Source organism: Orbicella franksi, chromosome 1 (genome assembly GCF_964199315.1).
Source record: "Orbicella franksi chromosome 1, jaOrbFran1.1, whole genome shotgun sequence".
Taxonomy (NCBI): Eukaryota; Metazoa; Cnidaria; class Anthozoa; order Scleractinia; family Merulinidae; genus Orbicella; species Orbicella franksi.
Window position 1 is genome coordinate 24,448,950 of NC_138145.1, and position 15,141 is coordinate 24,464,090.

At 38.9% G+C, this 15,141-nt stretch overlaps 1 protein-coding gene across 3 annotated transcripts; it reads left to right on the plus strand.

The window, feature by feature from the left end:
• The first annotated feature begins 806 nt into the window (after positions 1 to 806).
• Positions 807 to 13,174, plus strand: LOC145497761 (arylsulfatase B-like). Of its 3 annotated transcripts, XM_081477626.1 has the most exons (8): positions 807 to 1,149; positions 6,933 to 7,019; positions 7,657 to 7,868; positions 8,594 to 8,805; positions 9,496 to 9,716; positions 10,550 to 10,917; positions 11,469 to 11,706; positions 13,108 to 13,174. In XM_081477626.1, exons 1-7 carry the CDS (start codon positions 834 to 836, stop codon positions 11,685 to 11,687), a joined length of 1,635 nt encoding a protein of 544 aa, XP_081333752.1. In that variant the 5' UTR covers positions 807 to 833; the 3' UTR covers positions 11,688 to 11,706; positions 13,108 to 13,174. The 3 variants fall into 3 exon arrangements, with proteins under 3 accessions (XP_081333752.1, XP_081333744.1, XP_081333759.1); XM_081477618.1 differs by lacking the exon at positions 13,108 to 13,174 and having other exon boundaries at positions 11,469 to 11,907; XM_081477633.1 differs by lacking the exon at positions 13,108 to 13,174 and having other exon boundaries at positions 10,553 to 10,917; positions 11,469 to 11,907.
• Positions 13,175 to 15,141: the final 1,967 nt, after the last annotated feature.

Below are 15,141 nucleotides of genomic sequence, written 5' to 3' on the forward strand. Positions count from 1 at the left end.
ACTTTGGGCTTATCCTTATCATGTAATCTTCCTCCGAGATTGCGTGACGAACCCAAGGGAGAGGCGAAAATATAAGCGAGAGACGAAAATGGCCCTCCTTTTTTCCCTTAGTTAGTCCGGCGAAAAGCGAAGAAAAGGTCGAAGGAAAAATATCCGTGCGAACACAAGAGGATGCGAGTGGAAAGGGAAAATTCGGATCACAAAGGAAACCAATCAGGGGGTTTACGATATAAAAGGGGACCAAACGGCAATTTTGCGTGGCCATTTTGACACGTTCTTTAATTTTTGTAGGTATCATTTACAAGCTCCATTTCCCCCCTCCCAACCTCTGGGATGTATTAAAGTTCATAAACCCCAATGAGGAAGGTTTCCATAAACTATTGATCATAGAAGATGCTTACTGATTGGTCAATAGCCGAACAATAGCCCATTAGCCCGGAAATCAGCCCTCTTTCATATAGCAGCTCCTGGGGACCCCAGTACAAGAGACCGGACGAGATAAAGAGAGCTCACTTGCAGGCTACAGGTTGTTATAAACACAGATTTCCGCAAGACATAGGAAATGGTTCACTCACTCACTCATCCTCTTCGCCCCTTCATGAGTGGAGCATAAGGCCACATAGGGAATGGTTACTTTGTGTTTACTGGAGCTCCTGATGCAAAACCAGGTGATCCAAATGAAAGTTGCCCCTCTCGACCCATATGAACTACCCTGCGAGCAGAGGTCCCTTCGATCTTCGAAGGGGCCTCTACTCTGCTCGCAGGGTACGTAGACGGGTGCATATGAACATGCGGTCGCAATCGAGCGCAAGATCCAGGTATATATCTCATATATGTCCCCACGAAATGTCTTGACCGGTTTCAACATGGAGTCACGACACCTCTTTGCGCGGTTTCTTCTCTCCAGTTCAGTGGCAGTACTTTTGCTTGTTGCCCCCGTAAGTGCAACTGCTTCACCTCCACACATATTGTTTGTTGTAGTCGACGACTTAGGCTGGAGTGATGTTGGATTTCACGGCTCAAAAATCCAAACTCCAAACATTGACAAGCTGGCTTCGGAAGGAGTCGTGCTCGACAACTATTACGTTCTTCCGATTTGTACTCCTACAAGAAGCGCTTTGATGTCAGGAAGGTATCCCATCCATACTGGTGAGTTAAACATTGAACTGATTTGCATCTGTGAACTATATGACTGGCCATATATAAATTTAAATGCGATGCAAGTGCAGCCTATGCATTCAGTCACCATGATTCAGGGGCCACCATCACAGAAAACAGATCCTTCTTGCCTCTCAGGCCCTGTGAATGAATGAATGACAACTTTATTTAAGTCTCAGTCTTAATAGCTGAGCACGAGTGCTCTACTAATTGGGGAGACTACGCTGGAGGAATTTGAAACGCAACAGTCACCGGTATTTTGGATTTGTGTTTAAGGAAAAGTCGAGCAGGGAAACTGATCACATGATTATCGTGACGTTTTCGGAAAGCTCCGTTTTAAAAATGTTTTCCTTCCTATTAAAACGCAAAGCCGCCGTTTTCAAATTCCTCCGGATAGTGCAGATGGGGCCTCACTTAGCCAAAAGAAAAGGGTATCTGCATGCATTCATGTATACAGAAGTACATTTTTATTGCGCTCTTTTCAGCCACAAAATATTATGCAATAGACCTTTTTACCGATGTCACGCAATATCAACAATTTTCCTTATTTTTAACCCGGAGTTTTGGTATAGATCTACTAGCGTTCTGTCACTAATGCCATTCTCTGATTGGCTACGCTGCATAGCAGTGTGCCCTTGTTAACAAAATAACGGCCACTTCTTGGTGTTTTCACAGTGTCTGTGAAGAGGATTTAGATAAAGTTTTGAACAACTAGTAGATTTATATGAAAACAATTAGATTGTTTACTCTCCATTTCTATGCGTGATGGTTGACTTGGGCTGCACCCTCGTCAACTATCACGTGATAGAAATCTCGAGCTCATAATTTAATTGTTTATTAGTGGTGGTGCGGATTATGCAAATGATATCCAAATCATGTCCTTCCATCATCTGTAAACTTTTTGGAGTAATTCTGCTGACCAGTAGATAAAGCTCCTGAAATCACTGTATTAGTCAATATTGCAGGCACGTGTATCGTTTTACATTACTAAGTCTAGCTGCGATTGTTTCACTAAAAATGGAAACTTGTTTTGATTAATTTCTGGGTATAGTTCATTTTACATTTCTATTACAATTCTAATCTTAAATTCACAGGAAACTCTAAATAAGACCAAATGTTGGCTTTTCTAATACGAATTGGGAACGTTTTTGGTGAAGTTGCTGGAAGCTGCTATTGTAAATTTCTGCTCTAAAGTTTGAAGTTTAGTTAAGATTGACAAGAGCCAATCCTCTCCTACATATCCATGGTACTACTACTGGAGGGTTGGGCTCCTGAAATTAAATTTAGGAAATCACAGTGAACAGTTTCGTTGTGGCCACTGTAGCATTTGTCAAAAAAGTCGCTAGTAAAGAACACTTTGGTATTGCAAGCCTCTAAAAGGCTCATGATTGCGCCAGATTATAAGTTTCAACCACGGGCGTGAAATCCACCATGAGAAAATCCTGCTCAGTCTTAGGACAAACTCACATAAGTCGTATTGGAAGATGAATCTTGCATAGTGGGAGCGAGGAGAACTAGATAGAACTTCAAGATCTGAAATGCAATCTGAGCATTAAAATTTTGCCCACAGACAAAAAGTTTTTGGGCTTGTTCAAGCTGATACACTTTTACACTTGAATAGGCTGATGAGCTATCATATTGCACAGTCACACAACAGCTCTCATGAAAAGCTTTATATGTCTATAGTAGATTTAATCATCGCAACAGTTTGATTTTAAATCATTTGAATCAACAAAAAATCGATTTGCGCCACAATAATAATATTGTACCGTGAATTTAACTGGAAAAAGGTCAAATAGGATTCCTCTGTTCCCTGTGTACTAGCCACACTAATGTGAAAAGCTTTATATGTCTATTTATAGTACATTTAATCATCGCAACATGATTACATGTGTACAGTTCGATTTTGAGGTCATTTAAATCAACAAAAAATTAATTTGCACTACAATAATTGTATGGTGAATTTAACTGGAAAAAAGGTCAAATAGGACTCCTCTGTTCCCTATGCACTAGCCACACTAAATGTCGGCATCTGAGAACTTTGCAGTTTAAGAGGTAGTAGGGTATTTGGGGTATTGGGGTATAAGGCTATTAGGGTATACGGGTATTATGGTATTAGGTTATTAGGGTGTTAGCATATTAGGGAATAAGGGTTTTAGGGTTTTAGGGTTTTAGGGTATTGGCTTATTAGGGTATTAAGGTGTTAGGAGATTATATAGAGTGCTAGGATGTTAGGGTATTAGGGTTTTAGGGTTTCAAAGTGTTAGGGAATTAGGATGTTAGGGTAATAGGGTATTAGCCAGGGTATTAGCCAGGGCATTAGGGTATTAGGGTATTACCGTATTGGAGTATTGGGGTATTAGGGTATTAGGGTATAATAGTATTAGGATACTAGGGTGTCAGGGTGTAATTGTATTAGGGTGTTATGGTGATTGGGTCTTAGGGTATTTAGGTGTTAGGGTGTTAGAGTATTAGGGTTTTAAGGTATTAGAGTGTTAGGGCATTAGGGTATTAGGATAATAGACTATTAGGGTATTACGGTATTGGGGTATTGAAGTATTGGAATATTAGAATATAAGAGTAATTCCCCACTACCCTAATACCCTAATACCCCAATACATCAATACACCAATACCCCAATAACCAAAAATCCTAATAACCCAATACCCTAATACACTTATATTCTAATACCCTACCCTAAATATAATCCAATACCCCAGTACCCCAGTACCCTAACACCCTAATACCCCAATAACCTGATACCCTAATACCATAATACCCTAATACACTAATACCCTAAAACCCTAATACCCTAATGCCCTAATACCGTAATACCCTTATACCCAAATACCCTAATACCCTACTACCCTACTACCCTACTACCCTACTACCCTACTACCCTAATACCCAATAGCCTAATACCCTGATACCCTAATGCCCTAATACTGTAAAACCCTTATACCCTAGTACCCTGATACCCAAGTGCTCTAATACCCTAATACCCTAATACCCCGATACTGTAATATCCTAATGCCCTAATACTGTAATACCCTTATACCCTAATACCCTAATACCCTAATACCCCAATACCCTAATACCCTAATACCTTTATACCCTAATACCCTAATACCCCAATACCCTAATACCCTAAAACTGTAATACCCCTATACCCTAATACCCTGATACCCCAATACCCTAATACCCTAAAACCATAATACCCTTATACCCTAATACTCTAACACCCTAATACCCCAATATCCTAATACCCTAATACCCTACTACCCTACTACCCTAATACCCCAATACCCTAATACCCTTGTACCCTACTAACCTACTACCCTGATACCCTGATGCCCCAATACCCTAATACTCTAATACTCTGATAACCCAACATCCTAATACCCTAATACCGTTCTACCCTTCTACCCCAATACCCTAATACTCTTATACCCTAATACCTTATCACCCTAATACCCTAATGCCCTAATACTCTTATACCCTTATAACCTAATGCCCTAATACCCTAATACTGTAATGCCCCTATACCCTAATACCGTAATACCGTAATACCCTAGTACCCTAATACCCCAATACCGTAATACCCCAATACCATAATACCCTAATACCCTTATACCCTAATACTCTAATACCCTACCACATTAATAACCTAATGCCCTAATACCCTAATACCCTAATGCCCTAATACTATAATACCCTTATACCCTAATACCCTAATACCCTAATACCCAATACCCTAATACCCTAATACTCTAATACTCTAATACTCTAATACTCTTATGCCCTAATACCCTAATACCCCAATACTCCAATACCCTTATACCCTAAGACGCTAATACCCTAATAGCTTACTACCCTAATACCCTACTACCCCAACACCCTAATACTCTAATACCCAAACCCTACTACCATAATACCCTAATGCCCTAATACCCTAATACCCCAATACCCCAATACCCCAATATCCCAATACCCTGATACCCTAATACACCATAATAGCCTAATACCCTAATACCTTAATACCCTAATACCTTAATACCCTAATATCGTAATACCCTTATACCTTAATACCATAACACCCTAATACCCTAATACCTCAATACCCTAATACCCTAACCCTAATAATATTCTAACACCCTAACCTTGTATACGGCTGGTGAGCCTGAAATTTGAATTAACCAATCAGTATTAAGCAGGCGGGAAAAGTTGTACTGACTAGATTCGATGTATGTTAACAGGAAAAGCATTGAAGTCGGGCAACTTTTCTCACCAGAGACAGCATCAAATGTTTACAAAAAAGAATATTTAATTCCAAAAACCATTTCAGACTGTAAAAAGTGAAAATTAGGAATCATTTTGTGTCTCTAAGCTTCTAAGTTGGTGACTGCCAATATTTTTTGCATTTCTGACACAAGTATCTCACTATCTGACTATCGTCTGGAAAATTTTTGCGCGATGGTTGTTAAGAGACTATATGTTGGATATTATTTAGCTAATTCGCATATTTGCTAGCCAATTTGAGATAAGGATGAAGTACTTTGTATCTTTCCCCCTTGAAGCAAGGTTTCTTACATGTTACTATGGTTAGCACCCATGTTTCAAACTAGTTTGCCTGAGTTAGATTCCAGGATTCTTTTTTTCCATTTGTTTTTTTTTTTTAGCCGCTGGTCTTTTTCTTTTCTTGTTCAACCCTTTTTTTGGTGAAGGACATCCACAAGTAGCCACATGTACTTAGTTCAAGCTTTAAACCAATAAGGAGATGGTTTTTGACATTACACGACCTTGCTGTTTCACATACTCAACCTCAAATTGCATCTGATGGTTTAGATGTTGTGCATTTGTAATTCATAATAAAAAAGTTGATTTCTCTGAAGATTTTTTGCAGCTACCCTGCAAGCAGAGTCGCTTCGATCTTATTTGCAACCTATTCGCTTTCAATCTAACGGCGCTAAGTCCCATAAAGCAGGCTAACCTTTCGTCTTCAGGCGAAAAGAAAAATATGTTGGGCAAGGCGATGAGAGGTTTACAAGGTAGAGTGGCTTAATCAAGAATGAGTAAATCCACAAGAGCAATGCATCTTATGTAGTGGATGTTTGCCAGTTCTTCTAATTCATGTAGTATGCACCAAAAATTATTCTGTTTTTTTTTTTAAAAGACTGCTGTTATAACAAGTATAGCCAGAAGTCAATATGGTAATTCAGATAACCAGAATAACCCATTAGTCACACATGTCAATCATCATCCACTGAGAAATTGACAGGTTTGCTCATAGAGCACTTTGAGTTTTTGCCTAAGTAAAAAAACACCTCTTTAAATCAATTTACCATGCCAAATTTAGTAAATATGCAAAGTTTCATGAATTAGAATCTGTTGCAAACTCATGAAATGTATGCCAAGGAGCAATGCTTTGCAGCAGATCATTATGAAACATTGAATATTAACTAAATTTTGGCAAGGTAAATCGAGCGGGAAGGCTTTTTCTTTGAATAAAAAATTTGGAACAGCGCAACATTGCTTAAAAGGTCCATTACACCTGAATTTTTTTAATGCAAATAAATTAAGATATGCTAATTTAAGAGGGCAGCTATGGCAAAACTGATGAAACCTGTATGATAAGTTAACAGAATTGTCAAATCTACTGTCAGGGTTACATTAACTTTCAATAACAATTTATATAAGTTCTGATTGCATAACCCTTTCTCTTAGCTACAAATCGCTGTCAGTGATTTAAACTGTTCATGTACCTGTTCATTTAGGTTTGCAGCATCAGGTACTGACTCCAGAAAGCCCTTATGGATTACCGCTCAACTTTACCATTTTACCCCAGAAACTCAAAGAATCAGGTACGTGTGTTTACATGTGAATTAAGTATAGCAAACTATAATGCATAGATGTCTGGATTTATGAATTTAAAACTTAATACTTGCTTACGCCTAGAATTTCTCCTGGGGCATAGGCAACCTACAGTAGTCCTCCAGACATATCTGTCCTGGGCTTTCCACTAAAGCTGACTCCAGATCAGGCCCCAATCTCCTGATGTTCCCAACGCCATGAGTTTGGTGGTTGTCTTCTTTTCTTCTTGCCCTGGGGATGTATTTATGAAAACAGTGTTAGGAAAATCTCGCCCTGCTCAAGCATTTTTTTTTCTCCAATTTAGATGATGTTGTTCCAGAAAGTATCCGTACCCCTCCCATGGAAGGGTTTTTTTTGTTTTATCCCCCACTCGCTGGAAATTTCAGTTTAGCTTCATACTTTTCTTTTCCAAAAGCACAACCTTTTTAGGGTGGAGGAGGAAAATTGAGTGATCTTGGTATCTGTGTCATTAGGTTTTTTAATTTGATGGGTGTACATTCGTCAATTGTACTTGGAATAGTATGTCACCTACTACAGTGACTTATGTTTATTATTTTGTGAACCACTTGTAAGACTCTCATCAATGGCCAGTTCATTTTAAGCTAAATATTTTGTTTCATTTGGAAGGTTATGTAACTCATATGGTGGGTAAATGGCACTTGGGTTATACCAAATGGGACTACACTCCTACATATCGTGGGTTTGATACATTTTATGGCTATTACAATGGAGCAGAAGACCACTACACCCATAAGGTACTGAAGATATTAGACTTCCGAGACAACAAGGAACCAGTAAGAGATCTGGATGGGGAATTTGGTACATTTGCTTTTGCAGAGGTATTTAGAATACATAATTTTTGTGCTCCTCTATTAGTGGATTCATGTACTTTTATTTGTATCCTGTAACTGCAGTGCAAGAGCTTGGGACAGTTAATCAAGAGGTTCCCTGCAACAAATCCTGTTGTACTGTAAAGTCATTGTTCCACTTTTCAAACCCACCTACCCCATGGTCCCCCAAAATAAATATGTTAAAATATTGCTATGTGGTAGAATGGATAGAAATCAACAGTGCAATGTGGGTAGGGATAGGGAGGTGAAGTTGAGGGAGTGTCCAGAGACACTTGTCTCAAACCTCCACAAAAAGCACTTGAAATCACTGGAAGAACTCAAAGAAGATCCAGCTGCGATTAAGCTGCAATTTTTCATGTGAGCCTGCACTTGTGAGTATGACTGCTGATCAGGAGAGCCTGCTAAGCAAATGGTTTGTTAAATTAACTAGAATAATGCTCCTGATATTTAAAGAGCTCTAAACAAGCTTACAAGTGGGAGGTTGTGAGTTCAAATTCTGAGGTTTTGAACACAAACTACAGTAGTTCTTTTTGATTTCTTAGTTGTAACTTTGTTTGCAAGTTTTCTTTGCAACACATGCTGCAGTTCCAAGCCTAAAATCCTGATAACTAAAATGCCAGCTTTTGTATACAGCAGGGTTTAGTGTTAAGCTGTGTTTTCATACTTTCCAAAACTTTCTGTTTTACAAGCATTGTGCATTTTCTTAATTTCAGCGGGCAAAGGACATCATTAAGACTCACAATGCATCAAAACCCTTGTTCTTGTATATGGCATTCCAAAATGTCCATGCACCTGACCAAGCACCCCAAAAGTATACAGACAAATACAGTTTTATTGAGGATAAAACTCGTAGAACATATGCTGGTATGGTGGATATCATGGATGAAGCTGTCGGCAACATCACAGAGGCCATGAAGGATGCTGGGTATGATACCTCTGATACCAATAACTTGTCTTGAGTGCTTAGTGATGTACAGCAGAAATGTAATGAAAGCACATACTTCTGGACCTCAAAAAATGAAGAGGAAGCTAGACTGTTGACATCCTCAATAGCAAGGAGTAGTACATGTAACTTTGCAAATATATGAAAGATCATATATTTGAACTGCAGAGAAAGATATGAACTTTGATGATCATTGCAGTTATATACACAACTTAAACAGTTGTGAAATTAAAGCCTGAAAAAAAATCCCTTTCAGGCCTGAATTTTTTTCAGGCTTTAATTTCACAACTGTTTAAGTTGTGTTTATAACTGCCACGATCGTCTATGTCTTCATATCTTTCTCTGCAGTTCAAATATATGATCTTTCATATATTCATTTGCATTCTTTACCATCTACGGGTGTATGATGTGACCAGCTCCCTGCAGTTGGCATGATAGCTCAGTTGGTATAGCACTGCAACGGTTTCGCAGAGGTCATGGGTTCGTATCCCTTTCAGGCCTCAATGTTTTTTCAGGCTTAAATTTCACAACTGTTTAAGTTGTGTATATAATAGCGATGATCAATCAAGTCTTCATGAGTAGTAACTTTACAAGTAACTATGCAACTATAAACTATACAAGCATTTGACCATACATTTGAACAATTTCAAACTTGTTATTGTGACATTGCAGGCTGTGGGAGGACACCTTAATGGTTTTGACAACTGATAATGGAGGAGTGCATCGTTATGGGGGATACAACTTTCCTCTCCGTGGAGAGAAGCATACGTTGTGGGAGGGAGGGGTGAGAGGCATCAGTTTTGTTCACGGGAACATGCTTGGTAGAAGAGGAGTCAAATGCAAAGAACTCCTGCATGTTACAGACTGGTATCCAACGTTGGTGAAACTTGTAGGTACAGTGCATGTTTTACTGTTTTTGAATGTGTTTTGTATTCAAAACAACAAGCAACTTGGGCATATCTCTATTTGAGTGAACAAGATTGACCTGCATAGAAGAGAACATGAAATGTTTTGCAGCTCAGTGGCATCACCAGTTGCCATTACTATTATATCTAGTCTTGACAAAGCTGCTACTACTAGTTGCAAAAATGTTAATACACTTGGTGCAAAAAAATGGCTTCACTTACGTAAATGGATCGCAAATAACAAATTCGTCGTAGAATAACAATTAGCCCCCCTCTCTTCGATGCAGTGTTGTTCATCTAAGCATAGTAACTATGATCTAAGTTCTGTACTTGATTTTGCATGCCTAGCAACATTGGAAAAGGGGAGGGGGGGGGGGGGTCCGAGAAAAATTACACGCTATAGTGGAGTGAAGATTTGTCTCTCATTAAGGCAGGATGTCTCATCTACTTTTACTACTGGTTGTAGCACTCATACAGTGGTATTTTATAGTTGTTTTAACGAAAGATTAGCCTGTGTAGCGGACTTTGATTTACTTTAGGCAGAAATTGAATTCAGGTGCAGGCACACAGCATAAGAGAAAGTGAAGCATGATTGAAGGGATGAGAAGGGAATGCGTGCAATGCAAATTTTGGTAGAAGAAAATTTTAAACTTTTTGCTCTAAAAGTGATCGTGGTCGCTTTCGAGAGATTCCAAATATAGTGATTAGGCTTGGAAATGTTTGGTATTTTGGAAGACTGGTCACTGAGCAGAGGTGGTCGCAACTGGAAGTTCGACTGTATAATCAAGATCAGTGATTTAGTACTGCTTTTTTCTTCCAAGCAGGTGGCAGTCAAGATCAGGCGCTACCACCACTAGATGGCATGGATGTATGGAACACCATTTCCCACGGTGAGCCTTCACCGAGAAAGGAAATACTTCTCAATATTGACTTGAAGAACACAACCAAAAGTGACTATTTAAGCGTTCCCACTTATGATGGAATTGCTTTGAGAACAAGCAAAAGTGGCGTTTCAAGCATTCCTGAATTTCAAGGAATTGCTCTGAGAATGGGTGACATGAAGCTTCTTATGAATGTACCTTATGATACCTGGTATAAACCTCCAGAACTTGGAGGAAAGTCAGGGAAGGAGCAAGGCATACCGCAAGAAGAACATGGTCCGTTGGATTGGTTAGGAACTGCAACCAAGGTATAATATGTAGTAGACTGTCACAGTCCTATAGCTAATTTATGAGGTGATATTTTTCTGTATCCAGGTAACTCTGAGTTTGCATATTACACAAGTGACTTTGTTTATTTAACGTGGGTCATCTATGGGATCAAAAAATGCTTAAGCAAGGACTTCACATTGTTGGACAGATTAGTCCGTTAAGCAAAGAGTGTGCCCATAAATTTTGCTATGGCTGGTGTTGTGGTGATCATAGAGTGGTTTTCAATTGAGTGTTGTAAAACCAAAACCAAACTAATTACTTACCAATTAATCTACTCAGCCAATTTCAAACCTGCAGTAATACCACAACCAAAACTGAAGTAATTGCCTGATTACTTTTCACACTCAATTGAAAATGGCTGTAACTTAGTAGTTTTTTATTAGGTCAAAATTACAACTTTGGAACATTCCCTCATATTAACATGTAAACTTACACGCACAAAGCAATGATCAATCTCTGAAAAATGTTTTCCATGTTACCCATCTTCTTTTGGTCTTTACATTATTTATAAGGTACATTTATTCATCAGGTCAAGGGACGCTCTATGGGTGTTGCTTTGTACAATATCACTGCTGACCCAACAGAACGTGAAGACCTCAGCGAGAAGCTTCCAGAGGTGGTCAAGGCATTACAAGAAAGAGTGGAGTACTACATGAAGGGAGCAGTGCCGCCGCTGAACACGCCACCTGATCCTAAGGCTCGTCTTAAAGCAAAATCAGAAGGTGTCTGGACTCCTTGGCAAGATTAAAGGACCTTTTGGTTAAGATGTATGTTTAAAAGTTTTGACGGTGTTCAACTTTTAGGTACTGTGATATCTGTAGTTTAGACTTAACAGTAGCACTCCATTAATGCAGTCACCAGCGGGCCATGAAAATTTGACATTATTAATAGGGTGGCCGTATTAACAAGGTAGGGTCAAATATCATGATCTATTTTTATTGACGCCGGTCTTAAATACATTATATTACAATTGCAATTTATGCAGATATGATGTTAAAAAACATTGAAACTTCAATTCGCCATTACATACATTTATAATAATATATAGTTTTAGCAAAGTCTAACAGTGGGGCTACTGATAAATACAAAAAGTCAGTCTAGCTTGAGGCTGCAATCCAATCAAAAACCAGAACCTGGGAAGCTGTCAACTTCAAAACACGCGACCTCGATGAACTCTAACACATTTTTTGGAATAGAAATGATGTTAGCAGCCATAGACTCACCCTCTCTGAAGGCTCACTGAGGATAAAATGCCCTTGGTGGCTCATGGGCCTTTTACAAGTGTCACTGAGGCACTATGCCACAGAGGAGTCTTATTTGATCGTAATTCCAGCTAAATCCAGCTCTGTCAAGCAGTGGTCTAGGTTGTAGAATAAGTTGGATCATAGATGGCTGTGGGGTATCTTATAACTCGGCCTCAGATGATGAAATAAGTTGACTGCTAGAGCGGTTTTCAATTGAGTGTCGAAAGTAATCAGGCAATTACTTTGGTTTTGGTTTTACTACAGTTTGAGATTGGCTGAGTAGTTAGTAATTGTTAAGTTATTGTTTTGGTTTTACGCCGGACACTCAATTGAAAACCGCTCTAATACTGGATTGGAGTGGTTTTCATTTGAGTGTTGACAGTAATTCGCGTTTGCTGTGGTTTTGCATTACCGCGTTAAGAGATTGGCTTAAAAAAACTCGCTCCACATTCTCAACCAATCACGTAAAACCAAAACCAATCGTGAGTGGTTAACACACGTTTTCTCGCGCTTTGCATCGCTTACGTGCATTTGCTTTGAGTTTTGATTAATTAACTGGAGCTTCTGTGTAGTTTGTAATTGGCCAGAGTAATTCTTTTGGTTTTGGTTTTAAGATCCTCAGTCGAAAACAGCTCAGCTCTAGATGCTAATCAAACGTCCATTCCTCTTGTGAGTGTTAGGCGGCAGTCTGCATTTGGCGCTGACCGCATTTTTTCTTCTCATAGAAAAGTTGTGAGGAATTATTACGTCTAGATTGTTGATAAAATCCTAGCTCATGAAGTCTAAGAACTAAAACGGTTCTATCCCTCACAAGTTTTCACCCAAGAACGACCTCTGAACATGATCATGCATATTTTAGATAACGTCCTACAAAAAGGCATTTCATAGACGGTTGAAAAGCTGTTTTCTTGTCTTTCGTTTTAGCTCCAGAAGAGTTTTAACAAAAAGAACAAGTATCATATCTGGTTTAGGAAAAGTAAGGAAACTAGCCAATGAAATTCACCTCTATTCAAACACAAATGATCAATCATGTCTTCATATCTTTCTCCCGCCGTTCAAATATATGATCTTTTATATGTTCACTTGTATTTTTATCATCTACGGGTATATTACGAACGAACTCACAACGTGACCAGCTCCCATTTGGCTTGATAGCTGAGTTGGTAGAGCACTGTACCGGTATCGCAGAGGTCATGGGTTCGAATGCCGTTCAAGCCTGAATTTTTTCAGGCTTAAATTGTACAACTGCTTAAGTTGTGTATATAACTGCGATGATCAATCATGTCTTCATATGTATTTAGACAGTTCAACACTTTGTCATAATCAGTCTCCTTGTGGCTTTCAGCTATTTTTTTCAGCTATTTCTTTATACAAGTTATAAAAGGGTAAGAAAGTCACAAATTGATGCCAGATGGGGACTTGTAGAAAAGTTGAATTAATGCAGCCGTTTGTTAAAGAACAAAAAAATGAATATTTTTAGAGAGAACCGTTGTTGGAAATCCTTGATGAAAAAAAAAAAACATCAGACTTAACTTACCTCAAAGAGAACGTTGTTCATTAAGTGTTGTAGTTGGTGTTATTTTAATTGGAATGGTTATCTTCATTTGGGCTTAGTGTAATGACCAGGTGAATTGCTAAAATGTAGTTTTACCTGGCAATTTTTCTTGGAATAATTTATTGTTATTCATGGTGTGTTTTGTTCTTAAAGTAAAGTTTTATTTTCTTCGATGTAAAAACACAGCAAACCTTTATTCTTTAGTGAAGAGTACAGATGGACAATTTTAGCTTGTACTAAATATCTCCTAGTAACACTCTGATTAAAACCCAAAGGTGTTAATCGCTGAAAACCGTTCAGAAGTTGGTTTCTTCAAAAGAACTTTGTAACACGTACGTTAGAACCTATGTGAATTGATTTCTGTAATTGATTAATGGATTAATTGATTAATGGATTTAAGGCGTAACCAGTAGGGCCGCCTTTCTTCTTCAATAAGTAAGCGGGAGTTGTTGTTCGATAACGGTTGCACAACAATCTTTGTTTTAGTTTTTCTATACATTGCTGTAACGTATATTTTAATTCAATTCTGTAAAAACCATTTTTGTGATTTTTATATTGCTCTCGTTGTTTTGTTTTGGTCAGACTCTCGTGGAATCATAAAGAAAATGTAAAATGAAAAAGATTTCGACTCTGGTATTCGGTCGAAGGAAAATATGGTAGTGACTCTCCTGCGCAAGCATGGTGCGGCTTAGCGTGCACTGCGCAAGTCCTTACGTAAGCCTAGATGTCAGTTTGATGCTTGATTGACAGTTTTGACCAGCTCAACATAAAAGAGCAAGAGCAGAAAAGTCTAAGCCGTTAAGAGGTGTAAGAGCTTTAAGAGAGAACGTTACTTGCCACACCAGCTACCTGACCATCAAGCACCGCACTCCTTGTTTCAAGCTCTTCGCCGACCGCAGTAGCGCCTGTCAACAGCGCATAGCAACAACGCATAGCAACAAGGCAAGGAATGCATTTCGTTTCAGTTTTTGAATTTAAACTTACATCAGTAAGAATTGAATCAGACAAAGGCCTTTGCATTCAGAAGTAGGCTCTAAGAGCTCTTTGATTAACCTCTAAAAGGTACGACGAGTACCCCCGTCCATTTTGTGCGTGAGTCCTCCACCCGGGGCAGCGATCTTGTGAATTCAACATGCCGTCCAAGGATTTTTGTGCGCTGTTACTTCTTAACAGTTTAATGGCTGTGCTTCTGCCTGTCGTGAATGGAGCCGCTTCACCTCCACACATACTTTTTGTTGTGGTTGATGATCTTGACTGGAGCGATGTTGGATTTCACGGCTCAAAAATCCAAACTCCAAACATTGCCATGTTGGCTTCGGAAGGAGTCGTGCTCGACAGCTATTATACGTTCCTCCGATTTGTACTCCTACGAGAAGTGCTTTGATGACAGGAAGGTATGCCAT

What these genes read in the sequence shown, in the direction of transcription:
- LOC145497761 (XM_081477626.1), top strand. Translation starts at nt 834, where the DNA reads ATGTCCCCACGAAATGTCTTGACCGGTTTCAACATGGAGTCACGACAC. An exon ending in CCAGAAACTCAAAGAATCAG is followed by an intron (nt 7,020 to 7,656) that starts GTACGTGTGTTT and finishes TTCATTTGGAAG; the next exon opens with GTTATGTAACTCATATGGTG. An exon ending in AACGTTGGTGAAACTTGTAG is followed by an intron (nt 9,717 to 10,549) that starts GTACAGTGCATG and finishes TTTTCTTCCAAG; the next exon opens with CAGGTGGCAGTCAAGATCAG.